At 44.7% G+C, this 14847-nt stretch overlaps 1 protein-coding gene across 3 annotated transcripts in view; it reads right to left on the bottom strand.

Moving 5' to 3' along the window:
- The window catches only part of snx14 (sorting nexin 14), a 172275-nt gene that overhangs the window by 16075 nt on the left and 141353 nt on the right, over positions 1-14847 (bottom strand). For all 3 annotated transcript variants that reach the window (XM_072265914.1, XM_072265915.1, XM_072265916.1), the window contains 3 exons: positions 5805-5900; positions 3753-3844; positions 2648-2704 (listed from right to left, as the gene is read on the bottom strand). In XM_072265914.1, the coding sequence (XP_072122015.1) occupies positions 2648-2704; positions 3753-3844; positions 5805-5900 (245 nt within the window). The remainder of the gene's footprint in view (positions 1-2647; positions 2705-3752; positions 3845-5804; positions 5901-14847) is intronic.

The raw sequence follows: 14847 nt of genomic DNA, 5'->3' as shown, positions 1-14847 counted from the left end.
ATGGAGAAGATTGCTTGAGGATACAGCAGAAGACAGATCAGTAAGAGATATGAGGAAGAGAAATGAGCTGGTGGTGCAAACTTCTGTAACAGGTGTGGTGGAAAGGGAAGCCGTGTGAGAGAATGAGCCACGAAAGTGAGTAGCAACAGCTCACTCACTGCACACACTAACACAGTAAGAGCTTGCTCCATCCATCCAATCTACAGCATTTCAATCACAAGCCTGCCCAAATACAAACCTTACCCATCACATACCCATGTCCAACCCCATCCCAAGCACATCCCCATCTCTGAACCCATCCCAAACATATCCTCATCTCCAACCCCAGCCCAAATACATATTCCATCTCTGACCCCATCCCAAACATACCCCATCTCCGACCCCATCCCAAACACGTCCCTGTCTCCGACCCCATCTCAAACACTTTCCCCACCTTCCACCCCATTCCAAACACGTCCTTCACCTCTGACCCCATCCCAAAAATGGCCCCCACATCCGACCTCATCCTAAATATACCCCCATCTCCGACCCCATCCCAAACATGTCCCCTACTCACACATATACCCCACCTCTGATCTCATTCCACATTCCTCACTCCCACTGCCCACATCCGAAATACATTGCCCACTATCCTCCCCATCCCAAGCACATCCCCATTACCCTCCTTGTCCCAAACACATCCCCATTACCCTCCCCGTCCCAAACACATCCCCATTACCCTCCCCATTCCAAACCCATCCCCATTACCCTCCCCGTCCCAAGCACATCCCTCAGTCTATCTAAAAGTGATGCCTTAGAGGAAATAAGATCCCTTAGAGAAGAAGGTGGTGGCACGACGCAGTGTGCAGCGGCCACTCCGGTGAATGATATCTGTTATCTGTCAAGTAGGGTGCCGTGCACAATCCTGATTTGATGAAGACAGACCTGAGAGCTCGGGGGCACAGCTGGAGAAACTTCTGAAATGCCTGCTTCGCAACCGCTGCGCGATTGAGAATCTCTGGAGGAGAAGGCCCCGAGTCCTCGGCTTTGCTTGCTGCTCGGCAGCTGGGGTGAGGTCGAAGTGCTTGGCAGAAGATGGTGCTCGGGAGGCTGTGTCAGAGGGGCTGGTCGGAGACTCGAAGTTTTCGAACGGACTCAGAGTCGGCTGTGGTCAGGTGCTTCCAAAACATCAGCAAGTTGCCGGCACCTAAAGGTTTATGGCAGGGAGAGTTTCTCCCTTTGCCGCCTGCTATCGGGACTATTGGGAGTCGATCGGAACTTTGAGACTTTTTTTTTACCGTGCCCATGGTCTGCTCTTTATCAAGTTATGGTATTTTTGTACTGCTGTAACTATATGTTATAATTATGTGGTCTGTCAGTGTTAGTCTTTGGTTTGTCCTTTTTTTTTGTGATATCACTCTGGAGGAACATTGTATCATTTCTTAATGCATGCATTTCTAAATGACAATAAACGAGGACTGAGTGTCCTCATAATCTAATTTAATCTAATAGTCATTGCCAATTCACTGTTGGCAATGGCAAAGGTATGATGGCGCTAAACTGCAACGCCTTTGCTTGCATCTTCGTAAACAGCTCTATTTTTATCTTTGATATCTCTTATTTTTACTTTTCAAGGTTCTTTTTAAGACCCTGACCTGGAGTTACACTCTGTCTTCAGATCTTTGCGGGAATAGGACCCACTCTCAGTGCCTCACTATCCCAAGGACGCGGCCTGGAAGACTAGTGCACATTCAGGGTGCCGGATTTTCATGGCTCTGGAGATGTGCTGATTCTAGGCCAGTGCTACTGACTGAAGCGTCGTGGGAGAACACTGAACATCTGGAGCAGCGGGTTAGCTGCCGGGGGCTGTGTGTCCAGAGAGCTGTGCATTTCTGAGGCAGACTCTCTGGGCACAGAGCTCAGAAAAGCAATGCAGCAGACTTTGTTATGTCTCCCCTCTTGCTGTGAAATAGGGACACCTCTTTTTCCCTTATTAGGTGGCACGTCGAATTACCAGGTGAACAAGTCTTCGGGTACTGCAAGTCTGTGTCTTTGCTGCACACTTGAGCGCTCGGTGGAGGGCTCTTTTTTGTTGGTGGGGAATGGGGGGGGGGATTTGTTGCTTTACTGCTGCTTGTGTGTGGGAGGGGGAGCTGGGGGGGCTTTGGGGCTCTAACATTTAACTGTCATTCATTCTTTGGGGCACTCCTCTGTTTTCATGGATGCTTGCAAAGAAAAAGCATTTCAGGATGTATATTGTATACATTTCTCTGACACCTTTTGAAACCTATTGAAACCTAAAATATTCTATCAATTAAAAGCCATGCTATTCATTCCTTACACATAATAGCCAAGAGTGGAACACCTTGGGCCTCTGCACTCAACCTAATGGTTCAGACACAGTTCGTTGAATCACATGGTGGTAACAGCATTGAAGAGGGTCATTTCAACCCACAGTGTCTGTGCTCACTCCCTGTCAGGGGATCTCCCCAGATCTGCCCACAGACCCCTTTCTCCAATGCGTTACAATGTTTTCTCCATTTCCCTCTTGACGGTGTCAGTGCAATCCACCACATCAGCAGGCACTATATTCCATATTCCAAGCACATGCCGGTAACAATGTTCAAGACTCAAAAGCGTGCACGTTTGACATACTGTGCTTTCTTACCTTACTGAGTTCAGGAAATAATTCCTGCAATACAATGTCCAGCAGCACATATGTTAGCTGAAATAAAAGTGAAATAAGTAAATGTCCATTTCAAAACATAATCATTTACTGATTTATTTAAAGAAGAACTCTTTTTAAACAAGGTCTCTTTTAAAGTAATCATTGTGCCTTACTGGCAATCACTTGTAAGATTTAATGATTATGCTCTTTGATAACCTGTCAGCAACCTCAGGCTATTTTCACCCATCCCAAGAATGTCTGAGCTTAGAGTAACAAACTTTATTGGACATTTTGGCTACATGTAACGGATGGTGAATAAATCTCCATAAGACACCCTCATAAAGATCTTTTGGTTACTGGGGCTTTTGTACTGAAGGAAGATAAATTCCCCAATTCAGTGACTGATTTAATTCCATCAAATCTCACAACTCCAGCCTTGTGCAGTACAATCAACACCATAATTCCCTCCAGACTTGACAAGAAGCTCAGAGACCTCAGCCTTCACCCTGCCTTGTGCAGCTGGATCCTGGGCTTCCTGTCAGATTGCTGGCAAGGTGGTAAGAGTTGGTTCCCTCATCTTTGTCCCGCTGACTCTCAACACAGGTGCCCCCCAGGGCGCAGGATAGATTTGTCCCAGTGAAGAAGTTCTCAAATGGCAGTGGTAGGCAACCATGGCTGTCAAGGGAAAATTAAGGACTACATAAAAGCCAAGGAAAGGGCATATAAAGTAGCAAAAGTGAGTGGGAAGTTGGATGATTGGGAAGCTTTTAAAATCCAACAAGAAACCCCCATAGAATGAATGACAGAATCATCAAAGTCCTGAAGCACTGCCCCCACCCCCACCAAACTGCACAAGCAGCAGCAGCATTGATCCTTAGAGTCCGGCTCAGAAGCACCCAAGGATGTCTTCCTTCAAAAGGGATACCCAAGGATGCTTGGTGCTATTACAAACATTGAAGTGGAATGACCAAATGGGACAGATATCCAGCACAGGAAATGCATTCTATATGCCAGCCCAAACACTGCCCTTATGTTGGATGCAGCTAATCAGAAACTGAGCTGCAATGTGTGATGAAGCCTTAACTCTTAATCTCTGTGCACTGACCTGTTTGTTTAGCACAGGCTGCTGCAACCCTTCAAACAGCAGTCTCACCCCCTCGTACTTGGCTTCTTCCCCAATGCACTTCACAAAGTAATCTGCCAAGCAAAGAAACAAGTTTAAAACCAACAATATTTACAGATAAAGTCAACCGGATACCCTTTGAGCAAATCGGAATATCAGAATTGTTTATTATCACTGGCATTTGTAACAAAATTTGCTGTTTTGAGGCATCAGTACAGTTCAATACATAAAAAGATATGGCAAATTACATGCTAAACTAAATTAAAGAAGTCGCACAGAAAGAGAAACCCTGAAGGGCAGTATTCAACTCGATGGGCTTTCAAACAAACTTGCAGATTTTTAGGAAATCACAAATGATTAGTTTTTCTTCCACCTATTTTAAATAGGGAAGAAGTTCTAGGATTTAGGTCAGCAACAATGATGGAATGATTATGTACTTCCACATCAGTAAGTAAAAAAAAAACTACAGTGCTGAAAGTCTGACCCAAAGTGGGAAATCTTAAGTCATAAAAACCTCTACAGCTGTACTGTGAAGAGCATTCGGACTGACTGCATCACCACCTGATATGGAGAGGGTACTGCACAGGGTCGAAATAAGCTGCAGAGAGTTGTAAAATTAGTCAGTAACATCATGGGTACTAGCCTCTATAGTATCCAAGACATCTTTAAGGAGCGGTGCCTCAGAAAGGTGGCTTCCATCTTTAAGGACCCCCACCACCCAGGACATGTCCTTTTCTCACTGTTACCACCATGAAGGACGTACAGAAGCCTGAAGGCACACACTCAGTAATTCAGGAACAGCTTCTTCCCCTCTGCTATCCGATTTCTAAATGGACATTGAACCCATGAACACCACCTCATTACTTTTTCTTAATTTCGATTTTTGCACTACTTATTTAAACTACACGTACTGTATATTATACTTACAGTAATTCAGTTTTTTTCTATATTTATCATGTATGGCATTGTACAGCTGCCACAAAATCAATAAATTTCACAACATATGCTGGTAATATTAATTAAACCTGATTCAGCTGGGATTCTGCAGATGCTGGAATTCTTGAGCAACACACACAGTACTGGGGGAGCTCAGCAGGTCAGGTAGCACCCACGGAAATGAATAAACAGTTAATGTTTCAGGCTTTATCAGGACTGATTTCTATAGATGCTGCCTGAGCTGCAGGGTTCCTCAAGCATTTGGTGTGTGTTGCCCCAACGTGGATAAACTCAGCAGGTCTGTTGAAGTAGAAATATGTTTCAGGTCTGGGACCCTTCAGGAGCACCAAACCTAGTCAGAGTGACGTGTGATTTGGAGGGGAACCTGGCGCTCAGGGTCCTGAGTTTGGGAAAAGATGTTGTAAATAGCCCAAGTGGGCAACTGCAGGGTACTTTGGATATGGTACACACTGTAGCCACTGCGCGCTGGTGCTGGAGGGAGGGAGTATTTAATATGATTGATGGGTGTCAATCAAGTAGCTGTTTTGCAATGCGGAGTGCTTTAGATAAGCAGATTTGTCTGAGCAATCCTGGTACATGACATATGTATACGCAGAGCAACAGTCTCATAAACGTGTGCAACTATATTATACAAAGTTTGTAAGTAAATTTCCAATATGAAAACTCCTCCTTTAAATGCATCTGTTTCAGATATTTGTGTACATGAAGTCAGTGGATAACCAAGTAAGATGTTTTGAACAAGTTATCCAACTGACAGGTACAGGTAAGCAGAGAATGACCTCTATCGCTTTAAATCCCATTGAGCAGCAGTAATTAGAATGCTGCAATTACTTTTGCTACCTTGTGCTTGGTGCCAGCTTTGCATACTCAAATATAGAACTCTAACACTTCATGTTTCTGGGGATGAGCTTATACTGAGAAAGTTACCTCAGACACCAAGTACAGTAAATATTGCAAACACTTACTGAAAATATAGTAAATATGTGCAAACTCTGACAAACTTCCTGACAGCAGCACCCTTTGCAACCTCCTCGCATTCTCTGGCTTCCTTACACAGAGTCCACTTTAACTCCCTACCTGGAATGTAGTCCATCATTTCATCAAAGGTTTGCTTTGCTCTCTTTTGTCTGTCTTCCATGGAGCGAGTCTCAGTGCTCTCACAGAAGACTGCATCTGTAAAAGAAATAATATTTCAGTTCTTCACATCAACCAGCTACGGCTAGTGGCCAGGAAGAATCACAATCAGGAGGAAATATTTATATATTTTAAAAAAAGTATTTAGAGATACAGTGCAGAAAAGGCTATTCCAGCCCTTCAATAATAACCCCAAGTGTAACCTCATCTAATCACAGGATAATTTGCAATGACCAATGAACCAGGATGTCAGACTGAACTCAGAACTCCGATGCCCCGAGCAGTAATAGCATCGTGCTAACCCCTAAGCTACCATGGCGCCCCAATTTACAGTGGTAACATAACCTTGTTAAGGAGCACTTGATGCTGTCCAAATATGTATTGATGTAGTTCAGATATCATAAACCTCATTTATAAACCCCATAAAACACCAGATTTATAAACCTCATAAAACATCAGCCTCCAATTTTCACACCAGCACACTACATAAACTAGTAAAAGTGTGAGTGCAAGAACAAATTTTGCACTTTAATAAACAGTGAACTCAATGCAGCCATGGAGCATGATGGGATAAGTGCTATTACGAAGAAAGCACACAGTGCCTCTATTTCCTTAGGAGTTTGCAAAGATTCAATATGGTATCTAAAATTGACAAACTTCTATAGATGCATATGGGAGAGTATATTGATTGTTGCTTCACAGCCTGGTATGGAAGCACCGATGGCCTTGAACAGAAAATCCTACAGATAATAGTGAATACTGCCCAGTGCATCATGGGTAAAACCCTCAAGCCCTCCATTGAGCACATCCACATGAAACTTTGTTGCAGGAAAGCAGCATCCATCATCAGGGACCCCCACCACCCAGGACATGCTCTCTTCTCTCTACTGCCATCAGGAAGGTGGTACAGGACTCATATCACCAGCTTCAGAAAGTTATTACCCCTCAGTGATCAGGCTCTTGAATCAAAGGGTACAATTTCATTCAACTTTACTTGCCCATCATTAAAATGTTGCCACAACCTATGGACTCACTTTCAAGGACTCTTCATCTCATGTTCCTGATATTTATTGCTTATTTATTATTTATTTCTTTTTTGTATTTGCACAGTTTGTTGTCTTTTGCCCACTGGTTGATCACCCAAGTTGGTGCGGTCTTTCACTGATATTATTATAGTTATTATTCTATTTTGGAATTATTGAGTATGCCCACAAGAAAATGAATCTCAGAATTGTATATGGTGAAATATATGCACTTTGATAATAAATTTACTTTGAGGCCCATGGAATGGAACCGTCTAAATCTGAGGGATCAGCAGTTCAGTACTGACAGCAGGCAGTGCATCAGTAAACATAAGAGACATCAGAGCTTTGAGGAGCTGGACCATTGGTATGAAGTGCAAACTGACTGCTAATTGTGAATGCTCCAAACAGAACTCATATCATCTTGCCCTTCTCTCCTCAGAAACTCCTCAGTGTATCTCCCATTCCTACTCCAATGTGAATATTCGAAGCTCAGAGTAAATTTATTAGCAAAGTACATATATGTCACCATATGCAACCATAAGATTCATTTTCTAGCAGGCATACTCAATAAATCCATAATAGAATAATAAGCATAACAGAATCAGTGAAAGACCGAGCTACCTTAGGTGTTCAACCAGTATGCAAAAGAACTATGCAAAATAAATAAGCAATAAATATCGAGAGGGCGGAGCTAAAGATGGTGCCAAGAGGGCGACTTCTCCCAGCTCATTAGCGAAAAAGTTAAATTCTTCCCATTCCAATGTCTCTATTTTCTTTTCTCAGCATGGCTGGGGTCCTGTCAGGATCTTAGATCTACAGCGGTACTCAAAAGCTCTGGTTCTGCCCATTCTTGGAGCTCGCTGACCGGCCACGTTTCAGTACGTCCAAGTGCGGCCTGAAGTTGGGTGACTTTGAGGCCTTGAACAGCCCGGTGGACCTGAATTATTGCCGGCATCGCAAACTGAAGTGTAGCAGAAACCGGAACATCAAAGACAGCGAGAGTTGCAGTCGGGGGCTCTACACTCAGGATCGATCGTTCTCTCGATGGTGAGGGAGAGTTTGCTGCTGATTTTTGAGTCGGGGAACTCAGAATAAAAAACACTTCAGGCTCAATGTAGCATTGAAGTAGCAACAGTTTGTCTCCCCTCTCACTGTGTGAAGAGCGGTATCTGTCTCTCCCTTGTGACAATAAGAGAGTGCCTGTGGGATATTGAAATGTTGGAGTGAACAGTTAGTTTTTGATGGACTGTAATCCACAGTCTCTCTTTAGGGGCTTTGCTGTTGCTTGCATGGTGGGTGGTGGGAATGCTGATGCTTTATGCAAGAATAAGTGAGGGTAGGGGAAGGGTTGATTCTTTTTCAGCTGCTTGTATGTCGGAGGGGGGGCAGGTGGGGGTTCTTATCTTTTTCTGTCATTGTCCTTTGAGGTTTTTTCTTGTGCTTTGAGGATGCATGTGGAGAATAAGAACTTCAGGTTGTAATACATTCCCGATATTAAATGGAACTATTGAACGATTAAACATGAGATGAAGAGTACTCTAAAGTGAGTCCATAGGATGTGGGAGCATTTCAATGATGGAGGAAGTGAAGATGAGTGAAGTTATCCACTTTGGCTCAAGAGCTTGATCGTTGAGGGGTAATAACTGTTCCTGAACCTAGTGGTGCGAGTACATTCTTCCTGATGGCAGCAGCGAGAAGACAGCATGTCCTGGTAGGGGTCCCTGATGAAGGATGCTGCTTTTTTCTGACGACGTTTCATACAGATGTGCTCAGTGGTAGGTAGAGCTTTACCCGTGATGAAGTAGGCCATATCCACTACTTGTAGGATTTTCTGTTCAAAGCCATTGGTGTTCAAAGGCACTGTGATGCAGCCAGTCAATAATATACTCTCCACTACACATCTACAAAAGTTTCACACTTCCTTCAAAGCATGCAAGTTCACACAAACCATATTCCATTCAAATTTTCCAACAAGTTTGTGCTTCACACTCCACAGAAAAGAACAATATTTACTATTCACTGCTTTGAGGAAGAGTCTTTAAAATGAAACATTAACTCTATTTCTCTCTCTCTCTACAGATGTAGATTCCCAGCATCAGCAGGTTTTCGATTTTCCCCGATACTCTCTGCTCTTCTGAGTATTGGTCTACAGTTTCCAAGTCATAACTATCTATTTTTGAAGTCTCAGCAAGTCTTAGCTACCAAGTTTTCCATAAATGCAATACTCCTTCGACAATATCTGAGCCATCTTCAACTAAGTCCTGCACAGATTTGCAGAATCTCCCCAGCAGACCATTCAGCTCACAATGTCCACACTAGACTATCCACCAGAGCACTCACTAGACCCACCACCAGCCCCTTTTTCTGTGGCCTTGAAAAATTTTCACCTTTATATCTTTATCCAATTCCTCCTGGATGACCACAGCGGAAGTTCTCACCACAACCCTATACAGCCCCAACCGTAATAGCCAGGCTATTAAAATCCCGGCGCAGTCTGTACGTTCTCCCCATGACCATGTGGGTTTCCTTCCACAGGCCAAAGACGTACCAGTAAGTATACTAATTGATCATTGTAAATTGCCCTGTGATTAGGCTACTGTTACATAGGTAGGTTGAGTGCTGGGCAGTGTGGCTCATCTGTTCCATGCTGTATCACTAAATTAAATAAATAAATAACTCCAGGCAGCATGGCCCAGATTCCAACCAAATGCTACATCGATGCCTCATCATAACCCTGGTTTTGTACCTAATATTCCTGTAAATAAAAATCATAGTTCCATTTGTTATTAGTAATTTTCCATCCAGTATACATATTACTTTTAAAGATCTAACCAGACTTACAGGAGCTCCATCAGTCAGAAGCTGTTTTAATATGATACTTTACAAACTGTGTTAGACAATAGACAATAGGTGCAGAAGTATACCATTCGGCACTTCGAGCCTGCACCGCCATTCTGAGATCATGGCTGATCATCTACTATCAATACCCGGTTCCTGCCTTGTCCCCATAACCCTTGATTCCCCTATCCATAAGATACCTATCTAGCTCCTTCTTGAAAGCATCCAGAGAATTGGCCTCCACTGCCTTCTGAGGCAGCGCGTTCCATACCTCCACAACTCTCTGGGAGAAGAAGTTCCTCCTCAACTCTGTCCTAAATGACCTAACCCCTATTCTTAAACCATGCCCTCTGGTACTGGACTCTCCCAGCATCTGGAACATATTTCCTGCCTCTGTCTTGTCCAATCTCTTAATAGGACTGACAAAGGGTCTCAGCTCGAAATGTCGACTGTACCTCTTCCTAGAGATGCTGCCTCGCCTGCAGCATTCACCAGCAATTTTTATGTGTGGTGCTATGCAATATACAACCCTGAGATTAGGCTGCCTGTGGAAGACACAAAACAAAGAAACACTATAGAACCCACTCAAAGAAATCAGATAAGTGGGTAACAGTCAGGAGAGCAAAGGGCAAGAGTCAGATACTAGAGAGTACCCCAGTGGCTGTCCCCCTTAACAATAAGTACTCCTGTTTGAGTACTGTTGGGGGAGACGGCTTACCTGGGGGAAGCAACAGTGGCTGCACCTCTAGCACAGAGTCTGGCCCTGTGGCTCAGAAGGGTAAGGAAAAGAAGATGGCAGCAGTGACAGGAGACCATATAGTTAGGGGGTCAAGCAGGTGATTCTGTGGACGCAGGAAAGAAACACGGATGGTAGTTTGCCTCCCAGGTGCCAGGGTCCAGGATGTTTCTGATCGCATCCACGATATCTTGAAGTGGGAAGGTGAACAGCCAGAGGTCGTGGTATGTATTGGTACCAACGACATAGGCAGGAAAAGGGAGGAGGTCTTGAAAACAGACTACAGGGAGTTAGGAAGGAAGTTGAGAAGCAGGACCTCAAAGGTAGTAATCTTGGGATTACGGGCCAGTGCCCACGCGACAGTGCGTATAGGAATAGAGTGAGGTGGAGGATAAATGCGTGGCTGAGGGATTGGAGCAGGGGACAGAGATTCAGATTTCTGGATCATTGGCACCTCTTTTGGGGCAGGTGTGACCTGTACAAAAAGGAAGGGTTGCACTTGAATCTGAGGGAGACCAATATCCTGGCCCGGAGGTTTGCTAAGGCTACTGGGGAAAGTTTAAACTAGAAATGCTGGGGGATGGGAACCGAACTGAAGAGACGGAGGAAGGGGCGGTTGGCTCACAAATAGAGAAAGCTTGGAGACAGTGCGAGAGGGAGGATAGGTAGGTGATAGAGAGGAGATGTGCTCAGACTGATGGTTTGAGATAATGCAAGAAGCATCATGAACAAAGCTTAGAACGTGGATCAGCACTTGGAACTATGATGTTGTGGCCATTACAGACTTGGATGGCTCAGGGGCAGGAATGGCTACTTTGAGTGCCAGGCTTCAGATGTTTCCGAAAGGACAGGGAGGGGGGCAAAAGAGGCACTGTTGATCAAAGACAGTGTCACAGCTGCAGAAAAGGAGGAATTCATGGAGGGATTGTCTACTGAGTCCCTGTGGGTGGAAGTTAGAAACAGGAAGGGGTCAATAACTCGACTGGGTGTTTTTTTTTTATAGACCACCCAATAGTAACAGGGATATTGAGGAGCAGATAGGGAGACAGATTCTAGGAAGGTGTGATAATAATGGGGTTACCGTGGTGGGAGATCTTAATTTCCCAAATATCGATTGGCATCTCCCTAGAGCAAGGGGTTTAGATAAGGTGGAGTTTGTTAGGTGTGTTCAGAAAGGTTTCGTGACACAATATATAGATAAGTCTACAAGAGGAGAGGTTGTACTTGATCTGGTATTGGAAAATGAACCTGGTCAGGTGTCAGGTCGCTCAGTGGGAAAGCATTCTGGAGATAGTGATCACAATTCTATCTTCTTTACCATAGCATTGGAGAGGGATAGGAACAGTCCAGTTAGGAAAGCATTTAATTGGAGTAAGGGGAAATATGAAGCAATGAGGCAGGAACTTGGAAGCATAAATTGGGAACAGATGTTCTCAGGTAAATGTACGGCAAAAATGTGGCAAATGTTCAAGGGATATTTGCGTGGCATTCTACATAAGTACGTTCTAACTGATAAAGTTTTGAGGGTGTTGGGGAAGTAGGGACTGATTTTTAGAACTTTGCACTTTGTCAGCCTGCCTGATTGATTTATACCCGCCCCACGTGACTGCCTGATTGATTTGTGTAATACCCGCCCCACGTGACTGCCTGATTTATACCCGCCCCGCATGACTGCCTGATTGATTTGTGTAATACCCACCCCGCGTGACTGCCTGATTGATTTATACCCGCCCCGCGTGACTGCCTGATTGATTTATACCCGCCCCGCGTGACTGCCTGATTGATTTATACCGCCCCACGACTGCCTGATTGATTTATACCCGCCTCGCGTGACTGCCTGATTGATTTATACCCGCCTCGCGTGACTGCCTGATTGATTTATACCCGCCCCGCGTGACTGCCTGATTGATTTGTGTAATACCCGCCCCGCGTGACTGCCTGATTGATTTGTGTAATACCCGCCCCGTGTGACTGCCTGATTGATTCACACCCGCCCCGCGTGACTGCCTGATTGATTCACACCCGCCCCGCGTGACTGCCTGATTGATTCACACCCGCCCCGCGTGACTGCCTGATTGATTCACACCCGCCCCGCGTGACTGCCTGATTGATTCACACCCGCCCCGCGTGACTGCCTGATTGATTCACACCCGCCCCGCGTGACTGCCTGATTGATTTATACCCGCCCCGCATGACTGCCTGATTGATTTATACCTGACCCGCGTGACTGCTTGACTTATACCGCCCCACGTGACTGCCTGATTTATACCCGCCCTGCGTGACTGCCTGATTGATTCGTGTAATAACTTGCCCTGCGTGACTGCCTGATTGACTAAGATAGCTGACTTCTGCATAACTGTCAAACCACAAAGAAGACTGCCTCATTCTGTTTGCAAATGTTCTGCAACAATTAACAACTCCTTGTATGGTATAAAGGCCAATGCTGTACTAACTAAGTTAGAGGTTCGACATGAGCCCCCAGAGGGCGAGGAACTCTGTCCCTCTGTTCTGCGGCTCCGCACCTCTCGCCGGCTGAGCTTGAGAAAATAAACTGAAGCCAAGGATAAAGTGATAAATTGTTTTCTGTGTGGTTATTGGTCCAGCGAATTTAAGCTTACACAATGAGACAGGGAAAGGATGGTAGGGCACAGGAACCATGGTGCAGAAAGGCTGTTGAAAATCTGGTCAAGAAGAAAAGAAAAGCTTACAAAAGGTTCAAAAAACTAGGTAATGAAAGAGATCTAGAAGATTATAACGCTAGCAGGAAGGAACTTAAGAATGAAATTACGAGAGCCAGAAGGGGCCATGAGAAGGCCTTGGCAAGCAGGATTAAGGAAAACCACAAGGCATTCTACAAGTATGTGAAGAGCAAGAGGATAAGAGTTCAAGAGAATAGGACCAATCAAGCGTAACAGTGGAAAAGTGTGTATGGAACCAGAGGAGACAGCAGAGGTATTTAATGAGTAATTTGCTTCAGTATTCACTACAGAAAAGGATCTTGGTGACTGTAGGGATGATTTACAGTGGATTGAAAAGCTTGAGCATGTAGATATTAAGAAAGAGGATGTGCTGGAGCTTTTGGAAAGCATCAAGTTGGATAAGTCACCAGGAGCAGACGAGATGTACCCCAGGCTACTGTAGGAGGCAAGGGAGGAGTTGCTGAGCCTCTGGCAATGATCTTTGCATCATCAATGGGGATGGGAGAGGTTCCAGAGTATTGGAGAGCTGCAGATGTTGTTCCCTTATTCAAGAAAGGGAGTAGAGCTAGCCCAGTTAATTATAGACCAGTGACTCTTACTTCAGTGGTCGGTAAGTTGACTGAAAAGATCCTGAGAGGCAGGACTTATGAACATTTGGAGAGACATAATATGATTAGGAATAGTTAGCATGGCTTTGTCAAAGGCAGGTCGTGTCTTATGAGCCTGATTGGATTTTTTGAGGATGTGACAAAACACATTGATGAAGGTAGAGCAGTAGATGTAGATGGATTTCAGCAAGGCATTTGATAAGGTAGCCCAAGCAAGGCTTATTGAGAAAGTAAGGAGGCATGGGATCCAAGGGGACCTTGCTTTGTGGATCCAGAATTGGCTTGCCCACAGAAAGCAAAGAGTGGTTGTGGCAGGTCATATTCTGCATGGAGGTTGGTGACTTGTGGTGTGAATCAGGGATATGTTCTGGGACCCCTTCCCTTTGTGATTTTTATAAATGATCTGGATGAGGAAGTGGAGGAATGGGTTAGTAAATTTGTTGATGACACAAAGGTTGGGGGTGTTGTAGATAGTGTGGAGATAGAGGTTACAGCGGGACATTGATAGGATGCAAAACTGGGCTGAGAAGTGGCAGAGGAAGTTCAACCCAGATAAGTGTGAGGTGGTTCATTTTGGTAGGTCAAATATGATGGCAAACTATAATATTAATGGTAAGACTCTTGGCAGTGTGGAGGATCAGAGGGATCTTGGTGTCCGAGTCCATAGGACACTCAAAGCTGCTGAGCAGGTTGACTCTGTGGTTAAAAAAGCATATGGTGTATTGGCCTCCATCAATCGTGGGATTGAGCTTAGAAGCCAAGAGGTAATGTTACAGCTATAAAGAACTCTGGTCAGACCCCACTTGGAGTACTGTGCTCAATTCTGGTCGCCTCACTACAGGAAGGATGTGGATACTATAAGAAAAGGTGCAGAGGAGATTTACAAGGATGTTGCCTGGATTGGGGAGCATGCCTTATGAGAACAGGTTGAGTGAACTCTGCCTTTTTTCCTTGGAGTGACAGAGGATGAGAGGTGACCTGATAGAGGTGTACAAGATGATGAGAGGTATTGATCGTGTGGATAATCAGAGGCTTTTACCCAGGGCTGAAATGGCTAACATGAGAGGGCACAGTTTTAAG

This window comes from Mobula birostris, chromosome 8 (assembly GCF_030028105.1).
Source record: "Mobula birostris isolate sMobBir1 chromosome 8, sMobBir1.hap1, whole genome shotgun sequence".
Classification (NCBI taxonomy): Eukaryota; Metazoa; Chordata; class Chondrichthyes; order Myliobatiformes; family Myliobatidae; genus Mobula; species Mobula birostris.
This window is presented reverse-complemented; position numbering and strand designations above follow the sequence as displayed.